Source organism: Dunckerocampus dactyliophorus, chromosome 11 (assembly GCF_027744805.1).
Source record: "Dunckerocampus dactyliophorus isolate RoL2022-P2 chromosome 11, RoL_Ddac_1.1, whole genome shotgun sequence".
NCBI classification, from domain to species: Eukaryota; Metazoa; Chordata; class Actinopteri; order Syngnathiformes; family Syngnathidae; genus Dunckerocampus; species Dunckerocampus dactyliophorus.
Window position 1 is genome coordinate 26054909 of NC_072829.1, and position 17768 is coordinate 26072676.

A 17768-nucleotide genomic window follows, 5' to 3' on the forward strand; every position below is an offset into this window, starting at 1 on the left:
CAGTCACGTGTTTGCAATGTGCATTTGGAAATAAATGTTGACGCTGTAGAAAAAGCTGCATTCACACTAAAAAAAGTATAGATTCCACTGAAAAATAAAATACGAATGGTTTCTATATTATGTGTTTTTTCAGTGGCAGTCTTCTTTTTCCTATCACGCCCCCCCCCCCACCCAGTGGAGTCTGTGTTTTCCCATCATGTCATATCACTTACTGCCACTTGAGGGGGCTCACGCTTTGCAGAAAACTACATGACGGCGCTCACCGCACTGTGAACAAAACAACCTATTAAAATTCCCATATGTAGTTAAATGACCTCACTAGTGTTTTGCGTGTGTGAACTAATTTTTCAGATTTTGCCTTTTCGCAATGAATACATGATACCGATGCTGACATATGAACCAAACTCCCTTCGAATCCAAAATGAAGCAGCCCTATGAGTTTATTTATATGTTGCACAGTTGCCAGTGAACAGGAAACAGATGGGATGCCCTAAAAACATTTGCTAGAGTAAAGAAGAAAAAAAGAACCCAGTTTCCAGTGGTGTTTTGCAGCCTGTGTTCCCATGATAAGCATAGTCAAAATGTGTGCGTATTATAAAGTTTACTTTTGTTAGATAAAAGGCGACTGCACAATACCTGTTTTATTAATGTTTTACGATGTAGTTTTTTTCAGAGAGATTTGTTGCTGCTAACAACAGTTCGAGGACAGTATTTTTCTCTGCGAGAAAAATGGCTGCCTGAATCGCAGTGGCATAATTGGATGAAATGAGCAAGGACATCCAACGCCTGCATCATACTGACCCCAGATGAATCATCATGGCATCATGGTATACACAGTAACACAGACCTCTCCAACACAATGCCATAATGCACGTGTGCATGATGTACATAAGGTGGTAATGGATGTGTGGGTGCATCTGTACATTCCAGAAAATGATATGCTGTGGAAAACATCCTCCACGCAAAGACGCCGTTGGTAAACAAGCCTATGCTATCATTTTGTGTTGTTGACAGTAGCGTTGTGACAAGACAATGCTTTGCATACATTTGCAGGACAATGCGATCCATTTGAAATGAAACAAAAAGACAAGGAAACACAAGGAAAAAACAAAACACTTGTGGGGTGAATCCTTGAGATGCTCATGCAAGGTTTGTGATTTTTTTTTCAGAACATTTAATTTGGACTGCAATTTGTAAGATGTTTTGGGGCATTCGTTTTTGGATGTGTTTGTTTGCACAGAGTTAACAGTGAAGGGCACACGTCGAGCCACTTAGTGCAATATCATTACTAATCATCAACATCTGCATGCAGGATTAAATGTTGGCAATCATCAGCGGACCTGAATAGCAGTATCCCTTCAGAGTGAAGCTAGTAGCATTTAACTTTAGCTTCACAGAGCAGTGGCGGAGCTACGTGGTGACATTTCAGGTATCAACTTATTGCCACCCCTATGTGAGTAATGGTCTCACCTTGGCCGCCCCAGTGGCTAATGTCAGGTGGCGAAACACTTCAGGGACCGGAAAGTCTTGGCTTTCCTACTGAGACTGCTGCCCTCATGACCCGGACCCGATAAGCAGAAGAAAAAGGGGAGTCCAAACTTTTGAAAGCATGCGAGGGCCACGTTGATATTTTGTAAAGCAACACATGAGAAGTTACATAAGGTGCTGTTTTTTTTTTCCATTTCCAAACATTTCAACTTTCTTCTGAAATTATCTTCATAAATTTTCTCTTCATAATTCCCATTATTTTACAACTTTTCCCCCAACCTAATTTTGCAAAAATTCCATCTTTATTTTGTTTCCCATATGATTTAAATATAATATTTTTCAAAACAAATAACATATTTGTTTTCATATTTAAACTCTATGCTACTAAAATGAAAAATTTCCTCATAGCATTATTTTATTCTCGTAAAATTGTGACTTTTTTATCGTTAAAATACCTATGAAAGGGAGAGTAATAACTAAGCGCAGTGGTCTTATTATTGCTTTCTGTGTTCTCCTGCCTCTTCTACTTCTCCTCCCAGTAAGCCACAGAGTAAAGGTCAGAAGTTGTTCTCCTTTTTTTTTTTTAATTACTGTTACATTTAATTCTTGTTGAATTTTTTTGTTACTATATTTCATATGTCCGTCATGTAGTCTGTGTACAGTGTAAGTGACTTAGGAGTTAATTTCGGTGTATGATCTGACTTACATCACAGTCTAGGAATGGAACTCGTTCATAACCCGCACTCACACTGGCCCCCCTAGCGAGAATTGCAAGTCCTCACCTTTGACCTCATGAAGCATCTCTCAGCAGCACACAAACTAAATCCAAATTGTTTTTTTTTACATAATTGAAAGTTTTTCAAAAAAGTAATGCATCAATTCCTTCCCTGGTAACAAATTACATTTAGGAAGTAGTGATTCTGTTACTAATTCAATTACTTTTTTTTTTGCAAAAGTGACTATTAACTCTAACAAATGACATTTCTCAAGTCAAATGTACTCATCATACTGGTGAGTGATACCTTAACGTGGCAGCGGGCAGAGCAAGTTTAAGGCGTACATGTGAAAACGGTCATTATGGTGCCTGTCACAAGACAGCAGCAGGCAGAATGCTAAGTAGTTTGAAACAGTTAGTCGTAGATTGTTAACGCTCTCTGCCGCAGAAGTTGTCCTGTCCTATTTAGATGAGAATGAATAATATTGAATCATGAACTGATGAACAAATCTCTTCACACAGAGAATAGTAACAGTGTTGTATTGTCTGGGCTGTTTGACTGCTCTTTTGCATTTGAATAATTCTTCAGCGCTAAAAACAAACCATAGAGGGAGTACGTTCTTCACTCCAGTTGTAGTTTATCAAGAAAGAGAAAGGCTAACAAATGTTACCCACGGGATGCACCCTCCGTTTCTTCCAAAAATAATGGATGAAGCCCATGATGGGAAAACTCCCCGATATAATTTCTGGGTATATTGTTTTCTTTATCTGACCCAGTGCATCAATAGACAACATAACTCCCAATGGTGGAGGATTTTCTTCTACACAGTAAATAAGTCATTGCTATTGTTGGTTAAATGTACGGAGAATTTGTATGGGCTCTTCACAGCACCATTTCACATGACGATCATGCCAGAAAAACACTCGCAGCACAGCTGAGGGTCATGAGGTTAATCTGGGCCCTCATCCAAAATTTCACAAGGGATTATAAGCCTATGATCCAAGAACCAACGCTATAGATCTTGCATTAATATGGCACACAAGGCGACCAAGAGGGCTAATGTCAGATCGAAACATGCGGTGTTCTTTCGTTCCTACCACTATTAAACATAATTAGCACAATCATACCAATTAAAACACACAGGAATTTATTCATGTCAAGAGTCTACATTCCTGGAACGTGTTTCCGCTATATTTTACAAATTGAAATAGTGTGAAAAATCCTTTATAACATTCAGGAAAATCTCCAAGTCAAAGGTCAGTCTCCTCTTAATAGTTTATTTATGGTCACTTACCTGTGGTTATTTTAAGGACTCTGCTTTTGTTGTTGTGATAACAACTGGTGGATGTGAAGTTTTGACAGGAACATCCGAGGAGGGAATCATATTCAACAGTAAGACGTCTCTGTCGTCAACCAGCACAAGACCTCAGCACAAGGCGTGATGATCCATGTTGAAATGAAGTGGAATGTGCGGTAAAATGACATATCTTGCTTTTTGTGAACATGTTTTGCCAGGATCACAGTACCTTTTGGATACAAATATTCTCCTTCTGTAGTCCATGTGGGTTTGCTAAGGACATCAGCCTTGGAGCACAGCCAACCCAGCAACGAGGCAAAGAAGTTGAGCTGAGAATCCCCTCCAGATGGTCACTCTAAACTTTGGGAAATGTGACCAGATAGCAAGACAGAAAGCATAAGACAGAAAGCATAGCATGGAGGTGAGCTGTTACAAAACTCCAAAGTTTAACCCCATAAGTCCAAAAACTTGGTACACACCTTTTGGGAAATGACAAGCACCAACTTGTCAAGTACTTGTTCAAGTATCTCGGGGTCTTGTTCGTGAGGGAAGGTTGGAGCGTGAGGTCGAAAGGCGGATTGGCACAGCATCTGCAGTAATGCGGTCGCTGTACCGGACCGTCGTGGTGATGACGGAAGGCAAAGATCTCAATTTACCGGTCGATATATGTTCCCACCCTCACCTCCGGTCATGAGCTTTGGGTCGTGACCAAAAAGAACGAGATCGTGGATACAAGCGGCTGAAAGGAGTTTCCTCCGTAGGGTGGCTGGAATCATCCCAACTGCTCCTTCACATCGAGAGGAGCCAGTTGAGGTGGCTCGGGCATCTCGTCTGGATGCCTCCCAGACGCCACCCTGGTGAGGTGTTCCGGGCATGCCCAGCTGGGAGAAAGCCCCCAGAGCAGACCTAGGACATGCTGGTGGGATTATGTCTCACAGCTGGCCTGGGAACGCTTTGATGTCCCAACTGGAAGAGGTGGCCAGAGACCGGGAACTCTGGACTTCCCTACTGAGACTGCTGCCCCCGCGACCCGGACCCGGATAAGTGGAAGAAAATGGATGGATGGATGGACACTCAGGACAAGACTAGAAAATCCGGACTCAACTAATCAAGTTGGTATCCTGCTTCGTAGAGCCGCTTATCCCACACTTTCAATGTTTGGCTTGGTTAAGCCATAAAACAAAGGCGAGATCCTGGATAAGTCAAGCTTGAATCGCAGTACAGGCCCCAGGCCAGCCCGCAGATGACATGTTTTCATTTGTCTACATCCAGGTCACGCTCTCTTACTTCTAAAGCACAGCTGCCAAACACTTTCCTTCGAGTGTCTGTCACCCACGTTTGTCTGTGACCGTGGAACAGGGCCGGTTCGCCTGAACATCTGACTGACAGAGCGTGCCAGGGTTGATCCATGGATCACAGCCCGATGACTCACTCTGTCTCAATCTGTGACCCCAGAGGCTGGCAGGCGTCACAACAGCATCCTTGCCATATACTCCTGAATGTACTGACAAATCACTGCAAGGGTAAGTAACAGTGTTTTAGAGGCTGTCAGGGTACACCAACTCTGGATGAACACCAATTTTTTTTTTTTTTTACGTCTTCCCCCACATGCACCCATAAAGCAGTAATATTGTGTATTTCCTTAAATAGTGACCTGCGCTCAAGTAGGTCCAAGATCCTATCGCCACTGTTGTACAAAGTGGGACAGTGAACCAAACATTGCATGGGGGCAGTTTGCACTCATATTTGCGATGGTCAGGAACAAAACATACGACAAACAAAATACAGGCGTCTCTCGCCATGTCACGGTTCAAATTTTGCAGCTTCTCTCGATCACGGTTTTTGAAAAATGAATGAATAAATCATGCTGTTTTGTGGTTGAATACCCAAATATATGCATATTGAAGCAAAGCATAAAAAATGGCTAAATTAAGTAAAATACAAATACAAGGTATTCGGAAAAGACTCTGATGTAGTATTTTACACTGGTCACTAGGTGGCAGTAATGTTACTGCAATGTTGGGTGAGACACCCAAACGGCAGACTTCAACACCGGAAAAATAGGCTTTTATTGCAGGTTATCTCACAATAGGCACAGTAATAAACACCACAGTACTAAAAACTTGGGCTACTCTTGCAGCTCTAAGCCGTGCCAAGCTGAACCCCCGATGTCACTTCCTGTCCACCAACCACTCAGCTCCCCCAGGGAACATATTTCAAGCAACACACACGAGCACAACTCTTATTTATGTCATTTATAGCGACACACGTGAGCACAATTTATGTCTAAGATGACTTTTTTTTACTTTTATTATGTCTACTATATTGGGTAATACGAGTGTAAAGGTGACTATAGGGGTGTTACCTCATGTCTAGAGGGCTTTAATAATGTTTAAAAACATATTTAGAAGGTTGTACAGTACACAGGTTTTATAGGTCTAAGTTTGAAAATATTCATGTGCAAGTGCAAAAAGGAATAGGAATATCTCAGTGCTGCTCACATCTTAATCGCACAAAAGCGTCTCAAGCGTTCCTTGTGGTTGCTTACTACTTTGGAGATAAACCATTTTGTCTCATTGCTCTTGTTTGATTCAGCCACATTGTTCAGGCAGGTTCAGGAAACGGCGGAGCTAACAGTCCCTACTCAAATGTCAGGCAGTTCCACGTTACATCCCCACTCTAACGTAAGCATTTTCTAGCAATTATTATGTATACGCCTGGTGCTCTCTGCAGCTGAGTAAACAAATGCCCCCTGCAGGAACAAAGGAAGGTATGAAAATATGCTCAACTTCCCTAAACCACTAAATCCCATTCAGACCTCCTATAATTCAAGGGGACAAACTTTATTTTGTAAATGTGCTGACAAGCGTGACCTTCAATGCTTCATTAGTCCGCTCACGCGTTCAACTTCCACTGCGCTTTTCTCCAAAATGCGGAGGGTAAATCTTGTTTGTTTGCAGCACAACAAAGGTCAGCGGCCATGTATTTATCCCCCAACCTGCCAGGTCTGCTGACAGCGAGTGGCGACATGAGACGAATGGCCGCAAGATGTGGAAAAATCTCTGGAGGGAGGAGGAAAAAAACCAACATGTGAATCACACTGTAGCTGTGACACACTCACTCGGACGCATGAGTCCTCTCCCACTCTCTTTCTCTGACAATACTGCAACAATAGCCAGGAATACACACACACACACACACACCGACTGTATATGTAAATAAGAAACGCTACCCAATAAGGTAAAGGTATCAAAATCGGGTCATGGCTGAATTTGTGCAAGCTGAAATCCCAGAAGGAATGATTGCTTTTACAAAGCACCTGCAGCCTAAGATGAGTTTTTTTTTTCACAGCACCTCAGGCCATTTATTTCTGGAATATTACATAACATAGTACTGGGTTCTGCTCATATCCAGCCCAAACAGCCTTCTTAGAGAGTGAGTGAGAGAGAGGGAGAAAACAAGAAGGTAAGAGGATTGAGGCAGGGAGAGAAATATAGCCCCCTTCTGTTGGTTTCTATATATACTGAATGTCCGTCAACTGAAGAATCATTGGCTTTTCATTCAGCTCTCAACCACTCACTGATCTTATGATGTCCGATGTGATTTATGGTGTTTATTAAGGCATTAATAACCACTGGTGAACAGCATCAATCAGACTGTTACCTGCTGCTAGACAGCTTGTCAAATAAATGTGCGTGTCCATCGATGACTGATGAGTTGATCAGGCTCGTAATGAATGTATTGATGAGATTGTGTGGGTTTCGTGCTTCGGCAGATTGGGCTGCAAATGAATGCGACGGCTTTGTCACAAAGATGACAAACGAGAAGTATGCATCATTTTGCCCTTTTCACTCAGGGCTATTATTAGCGTCAGCTGACAACTGTATCGTTGAACTATACCGCATTTGACTTAACTGGCTGGCAAGGACGCCAGGAAGATGTAAACACACTGGATAGCCACGCCTGATTAGATAAGATGGCTGCATCATAACAGGAAACTGGATCCTGGGGCACAGGAAGCTGGCTATTGTTGTACCTTTTAGAGTTAAAAGTACAGTAGTTCAGAGGGTGCATGTGTATATTTATTGTATTATTCTTAGGGCTGCCAAATGATTAAACTAGTTCATGAGATGAATCGGTTTTCAAATGAATTATGATTAATCACCATTTTTACTGTATTTTATTGAAAGCACGATAAAAGACAGGACAGGATTATAATATGTTTGTATGTATTACCAGCTCCAAATGAACCAAAAATATTAATCAAGCTACAAGATAGCACGCGTCTTAAAATCTCTTGACTTAACACAAGTTTCTTTAATACATGTAGCAGCAGAGCATTTGAATCTCAGTTTAAGCGCATTATTGTGAGCAATGAGGGGTTGCGTTCAGAGACTAACTAAACTTAAGTAACTTAAGTTGAATTTGCATGTTTTGAGTTTATTTCTAGGCTTTCCGATCATACTTAAATGCAGTACTTCCGCATAAAAGTGAGTGATAAGAATGGTCACTGCGCAATCCGTCCCGAAAATGCAATCGGTTCTACGCATGTGCAGAACGCGTCTATATCCGGTCGGCCTATTTTCCCGCAGTCACATGTTCATGTATATATATATATATATATATATATATATATATATATATATATAGCCCTCATATTTTCGGCTTTAATTAAACCTTAGATAAGATTGTTGCCCTATCTGCTGTGTGCCTTGGAACAAATCCATAAATGTGTTAATACGCCTTTAATGTTAAGACAATGTCCCAAAGGAAAAGCAGTAAAAAAATTAATAAAAAAAAAAGAGGAAATATATATAATTGCACCTTCCATCAAGGCTGGCTCATTTGTAATCATTATTCATTATTAATAATAATAATCATTATTATTACATTTTATTTACCAGATACCTGGGCTCTAGTTATGCAATGTGCAGAGAGTGCGTGTGTGTGTGTGTGTGTGATCTAGTTTGCTGAGGCGGCTGGGTTTTAATGCAGCAGGTACAAGTATGTCCTCCAGCAGATGTCTACACAGTCCTGATAGGTGGTGGCAGTCACCCTGAAGACAATCTCCGCTGTTTCATGCTCATCTGGAGCTTTGAGAGCATGTCTGTTGGGATCCTGCACATTAACAAAACATCCCAACAGAGACGAAAAAACATTCAAGGCTTCAACTCCACAAAGCAACTTCCTGGCCTCCATTGAACCGCTTAGGATAGGAGATAGTCACCAATATTTGCAATGCTATTCTGTTCCACAGCAACCTTTGGGTGTCTTTTTGAATCACTCCTGCCTACTAAATACCCCCAAGCCTCATGACAAGCAGTCCTACACTGTGCATGCTTGTTACATAACCAGAGATCCCTGAGCAACAGGTATCGTGTTCACTGTAACAGTGGCTGTCCAATTTTGTGCCTCAAGGTGCCGTCTATGCAGGGGGGTGTCAACATTTATTCCCACTGTGACTGTCACCTTTTGTTGAATAATTGTGCTTAAAATGGACTTTTTAATGATTATGACTTTAATCCTGACCCGCCCCCGTGTCTACGCATACTATTTCACAGAGGACAGCTTTGCAGCAGGCTTTGCTACACAGCTTAAAATAAAGACTGGAACTTCGATACTAACGATCCGTCAGTGGGCTGGAGATATCAGAGGTGTAAGTTCATCTTTTTTTTCTTCAGTGAATAGGCTAACCTAGCCTAGTGTTGCTGTTAAAATGCTGGTAATGTTAGCGCTGTAGCGCACATAGCTATGCTAGTGCTGCTCACGTTTGTGTCCTCCCCCACACCCTGCTAACGTTATGTTGTGGTGTGTATCCCAGCTGACTTTGGGCGAGAGGCAGGGTGCACCCTGGACTGGTCGCCAGCCAGTCACAGGGCCAACGAAAATATTCCATTTATAAATAAGGGATCCTACTTCTCCGAAATGTACCTATCATCGTCAGGTCTGGGACCAAATGATCGTAATAATCAAGGGATGACTGTGTAAATAAAAAGTGGATAAAGTTCACAAGAGTGCTTCTTGGAGCTACAAACTCTGTCCAACACAAGAGTGGACACACACGGCTCATTAGCATTAAAGCTAGAGACACACAGTTCCCAGTTGTACTTGTTCCCAGTCGGGCTGGTCAACACACATAGTACCATTATTACCGCTTATCCTAATAGGGTGAGGCTGGAGCCTATCCCAGCTGATTTCAGACAAGAGGCGGGGTACACCCTCAACTGGTCGCCAGCCAATGGCAGGGCACATATAGACAAACAACCATTCACACCCACATTCATACCTATGGACAATTTAGAGTCTCCAGTGGAGATTTGAACCCAGATCTGCATGCTAACCACTAGGCCACCGTGCGGCCCGTTTTTCACAAACCTATTACAATACACTATCTTGAGACCTCTGAGACTTATTAAAAATGAAATGTTGAAAAAAAAATACGGGACATTTAATACACTACCAGTCAAAAGTTTTAGAACACTCCAATTTCTCTGGAGGAAAACCTCCTTGTACTTACTTTGTACCATTTCCAGCTATTCATTGGACTTGAACGACTTGAATTTCAATAAATAATTGGAAAAATTGGGAGTGCTCTAAAACGTTTTCCTGGTAGAATCAAGCTGCAGTGTGCAAATGGGAGTCTGGGCCTGACACCCATAGTATAGTATACATTAATGTATACATTTTAGGGTATATTTTGAGAGTGTGGGCACTCCTCTTGCTGCACAAAAGACCTCCAAAGGCACTTGTCTATTCCACCTGTCTTGCAGCAAATGTTTTGTGTAACACAAATGAAAAAATAATGACTTTAGACAGTAGCCCTTAGTCCAAGGCTGTTCTCAGTACTACACAGTACTATGCATATCAGTAAAAAATATAGTGTATAAAATCAAACCCAACAAGCCTAAGGGCATCCTTGAAGAGAAAACGCTTCCTGTTTAGAAGACATCTCACAAGCAGCTGTCCAAACAACCTCTCTCTCGCTCGCTCCCTCTCTCTGCTATGCTCTTTTTAAGTTTAGAAAACGGGCCGGTCCTCGGAGTGATGTCACCAGCCTCCTCTATGGGCGTCCAACCACCAGCAGCGCGCGTCCCCAAAGAGACGCTTGGCACCGGAGCGCGCAGGCAGCATTACGCACAGAACCTTGTGACTGTGACATGCCTTGTGTCACATTTATGATGCATTCGGAACTTTTTTATCGCATTGGGACTTTTTGGAGGTCTTGTTGCTCGGGCACTAGCGCTCCTCTTCTCGGTGGTCTGGGGTTTAAAGAGCGTTACGCGCGGCTCGACTGCACGCATCGGCCGGTTCGGAGGACAATAGGAGGACGCACGCACAACAAACATGACGCACTGGGGCAAATTTGAGCCACGATGGATTCAAGTGAGGTAAACGTGTTGTTAGAAAATGTCTCCAAGGATGTTAACAGCACGGACGCGGGTTTCGCGTTGCCTCACTCTGTGCCGGCCTCCGTGCTCATCATCTTGGTGGTGACTGTGATCATCTCCGTGACCATCGTGGGTAATGTGTTGGTCATTGTAGCCGTGCTGACGAGCCGCGCTCTCCGCGCCCCTCAAAACCTTTTCCTGGTCTCGTTAGCCTCAGCAGACATCCTGGTGGCCACGCTGGTCATCCCCTTCTCACTGGTCAACGAGGTGATGGGCTACTGGTACTTTGGAAGCACCTGGTGCGCGTTTTACCTGGCGCTGGACGTGTTGTTCTGCACCTCCTCCATCGTGCACCTGTGTGCCATCAGTTTGGACCGCTACTGGTCTGTGACTAAAGCGGTGAGCTACAACCTGAAGAGGACCCCTAAGCGCATCAAGTCCATGATCGCAGTGGTGTGGGTGATCTCAGCGGTCATCTCCTTCCCTCCTCTCCTCATGACCAAGCACGACGAGCGCGAGTGTCTCCTCAACGACGAGACCTGGTACATCCTCTCCTCCTGCGTCGTGTCCTTCTTTGCCCCGGGTCTCATCATGATCCTGGTCTACTGTAAGATCTACAAGGTGGCCAAGCAGCGCTCCTCCACTGTGTTCGTGGCCAAAAACGGCCTGGAGAGGCAGCCCTCCCAATCAGAGACATGCTTCGTCAGGAAGGACCGCTTCGAGATGGAGAGCCCCAGCAGCCAGAGCTCCGGAAGTCACCCGCAGAGACAAGGCGAGCTGGACGACATCGACCTGGAGGAGAGCTGCTGCCCGTCGGACACCAAACCCCGTAACCACAACGTCACCAGGCGGAGCAAAGTGGAGGGTTCGGACAGCTACTCGTCTCAGAACTGTCGTATCTCCTGGGCTTCATCCCGCACGTCACAACTGTACCCAGAGCACAAGAACCAGGCAGGACGCCAACACGCTGCCGCCGTGAACAAGACCAAAGTGGCCCAGATGCGAGAGAAGCGCTTCACTTTCGTCCTGGCGGTGGTGATGGGGGTGTTTGTGCTCTGCTGGTTCCCCTTTTTCTTCACTTACAGCTTGCACGCTATCTGCAGGGACAGCTGCTACATTCCTGGCACCCTCTTCAACCTTTTCTTTTGGATTGGCTACTGCAACAGCTCCGTCAACCCCATCATTTACACCATTTTCAACAGGGATTTCCGAAAAGCCTTCAAGAAAATAATTTGGCGAACCTCTAAGCGCACATGAACAACAGGAGAGGCTTCCTGGGTGGCAAATCTTTTCTCCCAGCTTTCTTTTTCAATGGCGAGGAAAGAATTAAAGGAGATTAGACGAACTCAGCCTGGAGCTGATTGTTTCCCTTCTGCACAATTGTAATGTGGCTTCTGGAACAATGGCTGTTGTGTACAGATCATCATGTAAAAAAAACAAACAAACAAAAAAGTTGAGCAAAAGCAGTAGAAACATTAATAACCATCTGAAACGTGCATGGTCAGCATTCCAAATGTACCTGACAGATGAATCTGTTGGTGTTAACTGTAATGATGGAATTATTCATGTATTTTTATCTAGCGGCAGAACAGGATGGTCCTATGAGAGAGTGACATGCAAATTAAATTAAACAGCAGTTGCTGGACGCACAAACACTCCTCTATTTTTAAAAATATGTCATTTAAATGTGCATTTGAAACACGGCAGTGCTCGTCAGACACAACATTAGGTCCGCCTGCAAAAAGGCTCAACAAATTGTGGCCTGGGGGCCATTTTCGGCTTTCAGTTCATTTTTTATTGCTATATTCTAAAAAATAAAGTTCATTATTAATGAGCTTGGATATTACTCTAATTTTCTTTGTCACCTCTAATAGTGGTTCTCAACCGCTTTTAGACTGCGGGACCCACCATCACCCCTCAAAGACAAGTGGTGACCCAAGTTGCGGGAATTTTTCAACTCAAACTTCTCATCTTTTTTATATTTGAAGGCGGTGCTCCCACTAATGACCGGGACCGGGGGTGAGGGAGATGTCGTACATTACAGCGATCTAATTGATCTTGTCTACTATGTATCGTGTAAAACCAAGACAGGAACATCACATTAACAGCACAAAATGAATGAAGGCCCACCATCCCCCAGTAGATGTTTTTCAGAGAGAAGATTAGAATGTCGCTGTTTGACATGTGCAGTAACAGGCACCGTGCTAGCATGAATTAACTTGAGGTTGTGCACCAAACAAATATGCACATGATCACTCGGTAACGTCATCAGATCTGAACTTTATGCATTCCCCCATACAGCAGTTTAGCATTTGGGGCCCAAATACGAGTGGAAAGAAAAATGGGGAAAATACAGTATAACTTCTCTCTGTGCAGTGCGGTTGCATTCAAGGACTGTCGAACAAAGTGGGACAGGTCGCCGCTCGCAACAAACAAACAAAAACTGTGGGATTTCCAACTGCATATTATTTTTTGAATAAAATAATGGCCCATACTTGCAAATTTTACAACCATTTACATAAAAGTCAATGTAGTAATTTACAAATGATTTTTTGTATTTATATATTTTTATTTATTATTATTATTTTTGTTGTTTTCCCGGTGGTTGGGGACCCCCGTTTTACGGGACTGTTTTCAACACAACGTGAGCTGCAGCACTGAGACGCTGTCCACTGCCGTCTCTTTATGGCGAGCCCTTCTCCAGCAGATATCTGCAGCTGTGTGTCGGACGGCTGGCACGTTAAAGTCTCCACTCGACGCCCTTCCTCTCCCACTCAAGCTTGACTGCCTGCATCTCGCGGCGGCGTAGCAAGCGGATAGTGCAGACAAGCAAGTGAGCTGCATTCACAGACATTGGGTCGTTACATTGCTCTTTTACTTTTTTCCCCAGGCAGAGACTCGCGACCCACCAGTTGAGAACCACTGACCTATAACACAAAGCTGATGCCTTGTTCACGTATCTTAGCCTATATTGACCTACACCGGATTGGTTTTAGCATTTTTATCCTTCCACTTTTCTGTATGCGGCTCTTGGTGGGAAAAAAAAGTTTCAGTGCAAGAGCTGTGTCACAAAATCATCCTTTATTGAAGAATAATAATGCTTTGTTTTAATTGACTCTGTCATTGACGCTGGTTTACAGTGTTGTGGAACAGGCTTCATCAAGCTGAGAGGTGTTCCTAATATTTTGATAATCATATTTAGCTAAAAAAAAAAAAGGGAAGTACACATTTTATGCTATCTTTGTAAAGGCGCCGTTTTTGGTACAGCTCTTATATGACTATAGGTGTACCTAATATAGTGTCCATTTCACTGAGATCTCACACGCATCACTCACTCCATTCACGAACAATGGCCGAGCTGAGGCATGAATGTGCAAACACTATTGAATAAGTGTGCACGTCAAGTGGATACGTGCATATTGTGGGTGTAAACATTAAAAGCACGTGGCACACAGTACATCCCAATTCTCCCAACACAAAACAAGGCTTGTGTGAGATCAGATCAGGGTCATGTTGTCTATAGCAAATGTTGCGTTACCTCTTGCCATTGTATTGTACCACCATCTGACCGTGATGAAGTTGTAGGGCACAGGTCAGATGGGTGCACGCATGCAAGAATCAATGGCATCCAGCTCCCTGCAACAGTGCACACCGTGAGGTTGAGTGGTGAAGCAACGTGATCGATGCGGGTGTCCATCAACTTCAAGGTTTCAGCATGAAGAAGACATCAATAACAAGAAATCTCAGCTTTGTGATATAGGTGGAAAAAAAGTATTATTTGTATGAACATCAGGCTTTTTTCTTTTACATTTTCCAAATATTTAAACTTTCTTCTTAAATAATCTTCGTAAATTTTCTTTTTGTAATGACTTCATTTCCATCAAATGACATTTTTTTCCCCACAAACTAATTTTCCCAAAATTCCAACTTTATTTCATTTTTTTGTTTGTTGAAACATTATGAATTAAAAAAAAAGAATGTATTTTTTCTTTCATATTTAAACACTATGCTACTAAAAAGACAATATGATTCCTCATAACATTATGAGTTTTTTCTAATAAAATTGCAACTTTTTTTCTCGCTAGGATACAACTTCTTTCTCTCGTACAATTGCAGCTGTTTTTCCCCATTTCTGCTGTTTTTAAAATTTTCCAACGATTTCAACTTTCTACTTGTACATTTTATTCTTGTAATTATGACTTTATTCTTATGATTTTAAATGATAACTTTTTCCACAACCTAATTTCCCAAAAATGACAACTTTATTTGATGTTGTTTCTCATAATATGACTTTCAAAAAGTCTTTTTTGTAGAATATTTCAACATTATTCGACTGATATGGCGTTATTTTTCCTCATATTATGTTATTCTTGTAAAACTGCAACATTTTTACGCAATTTCAGTTTTTCTCTTAATATTTTGACTTTATTCTTGCAAAATTACATTTTCATTTTTTTCAGTTTTTTTTAGTTTTCTTGTTAAACTATATTTTTAGAATGTGACATGGGCCTGTAAAAAAAACAGCCGCGGGCTGCAAATGGCCCCCGGGCCGCACTCTGGACACCACTGCAATAACTATACAAAGTTAACAGTGGTCTGTGTTCCAGGTCCCCTATTAGTTAAAATGGACTTTTTAATGTAAAGTAATGTGTTCCTAGAGCCTGTTTATGAGCACCAAACATAAGAAAACGATCATCTCCCTCACTTGCTTGCTTGACTTTGGAGAGAAGAGAGGCGCTCACGGTCGCTTTTGAAGTTACGGGTTTTCATGACATCACGAAGGAAAACCCTCCTTCCTGGAACGCCCATCACTTCACGGAGGGCAGTTTTGTGTAAAAAAGCAGGCTTTGCTACACATCATGAAATGAAGGCTGGAGCTCTGCCAACTATTCGTCAGTTTGTGTAAGTTTGATTTTTTTTGTTTTAACTGGCCGAAAGATTAAAAAGTTGTGAAAAGCTTAATGTTCCCTTCCTTGTTAGCATCCTATTAGCTAGCTAAACAAAACGAGGAACTGGAAGTTACGCCGCCCGTCTACGATGTCATCAGCGGCTGACTCTCAAAAATGTTAACACAAAACCGTTTTTTTGTAATAGTTTTACACGCATAAAACAATTTTAAATGCATATAAATGAGGAAAGAAAGGAATAAATGAACATTGAAGGTTATTTTTACCTTCATTAAAGACGTGACTGTTCCCAAAGACAGGATGCGACAGCAAGATCGACCACCACCACCCTCCTGTTTTCACATCAAGAATCATGTCTTCAGTGTTCATTTATCCCTTTCATTCGTCATTTGTATGTATTTATATGCATTTTGAATTGTTTTCTGCGTGTAAAACTATTAAAAAAACGTGTCTTGTGTTAACATTTTTGGCTTTCTGGAACAAGTTCATTTGAATTACATTATTTCTTATGGGAAAAATGTATTCCGTTAACGTCCGCTTCTGTTCGAACAAATGAATGATGCTAACCAAGGTTCCAAAGTATAACAATTTCCTCGTTTGGAGCTAATGTTTCTTGTAACAACACCTCCCAAAATATTACAGCTCGAGGTGCATTTCCATCTATTTCCAATGGCTGTGATTCAATAAGTACGTTTATTATTGAGTCAAGGGGCTGGCTCAAGCTGTGCTAAGTCATCTGAATCGTGAGTAAACAGAGCATATGAGATCACAGCCATACGATTCACGCCTGGAATGCGTCTTAACCTCGTAAAAAAAAAAAAAAAAACAACACACACGAGAATATTATTGCAAAAAATATATATATATATATTATTGCACTTATTTTATAGTGAATTAATAGTCATCCTAACTGCTCACCTTCATCTTGGATGAAGAAGCTTCCTTGGGAAAAGTGTGTGGGGAGGAAACGCTGACCATCCAGATTCAAAACCGTGTGTGTGCGCGCACTATTTATATCCTCTTAAGAATGTCTCCTACTGCTACTGGCACCACGCCAAAGATAATCACCCCATTGGAGGGGCGTCACGTTGAAAAGTGTTCTGTAAAATCTCCACTGAAATACGTGGGTGCGCACTAATGTGGGCGCTGTGGAAGCGAATGGGGCTGAATGCGTCGTCTCTTCACGTGAACCCGCCGTTTTTATCCAGAAGGTGAGGCTTGAATGTGAGAACGAAGAGCGAGCGTTGTGACCGAGTCTCAAATTCTTCCAACAAACGTCTGCCGCAGTCATAAAAAGATGAGAATATTAGACGGAGAAACTGTTCCCTTTTTGTGCCCCAGCGGAGACACTGATGACTCAGTACTCCAGGTCTAAAATCATATCCCAGTTGTGGATAATTATAAAATAGTTACACTCATTGACATATCAAAGCCTCCCCACTTACTGGATGCTACTTGATCCAGAGTGAAAATGTTTACACGAACACCGGCATGTAATTTACTTTCTGATGACTACCAGGACATGCAGCTCCCTCGATGGCGCTGGCTTATACCGAGGAAATTATCTTTCCAATCAACATTCCAGAACGGAGCGCAGTGTTTTCTTTTTAATTAGCTCTGGTGTTGTGTCGCTCACTTTCAATTTGCCTTGAAAAGGCATGTCACTTTTGCTTACACTTGTCACCTTTATTGCGCAAACAAGCGTTAGGCGACGCAGAAAAGAAAAAAAGTAGGAGACAGTAATCCCTCGTTTGTTGCGGTTAATTGGTTGCAGACCCGAATGTAATAAGTGAATTTCCGTGAAGTGGGATTCCTTATTTATAAATGGAATATTATCGTAGTTCGAGTTACAGCAACCCTGTTTCCGACCTTCTAAATGCGTTTAACATTAGAGCCCTCTAGAAATGATATAACACCCCTGTAGTCACCCAATATAGTAGACATAAGAGTAAATAAGCCATGTGCGCTCACG

The 17768-nt window shown here is 42.3% G+C and overlaps 1 protein-coding gene and 1 long non-coding RNA gene across 2 annotated transcripts; both read left to right on the plus strand.

The window, feature by feature from the left end:
- Window positions 1-669: 669 nt before the first annotated feature.
- On the plus strand, window positions 670-4167 carry LOC129189827 (uncharacterized). The gene is made up of 3 exons (XR_008572886.1): window positions 670-827; window positions 931-976; window positions 1054-4167. It is a non-coding gene; the product is annotated as an uncharacterized LOC129189827 (long non-coding RNA).
- A 6374-nt stretch (window positions 4168-10541) lies between these two features.
- Window positions 10542-17530, plus strand: adra2db (adrenergic, alpha-2D-, receptor b). The gene has a single exon (XM_054791940.1). It carries the CDS (start codon window positions 10875-10877, stop codon window positions 12144-12146), a length of 1272 nt encoding a protein of 423 aa, XP_054647915.1. The 5' UTR covers window positions 10542-10874; the 3' UTR covers window positions 12147-17530.
- Window positions 17531-17768: the final 238 nt, after the last annotated feature.

Excerpts from the sequence above, each read along its gene's own strand:
- adra2db (XM_054791940.1), top strand. The coding sequence starts at position 10,875 with ATGGATTCAAGTGAGGTAAACGTGTTGTTAGAAAATGTCTCCAAGGAT.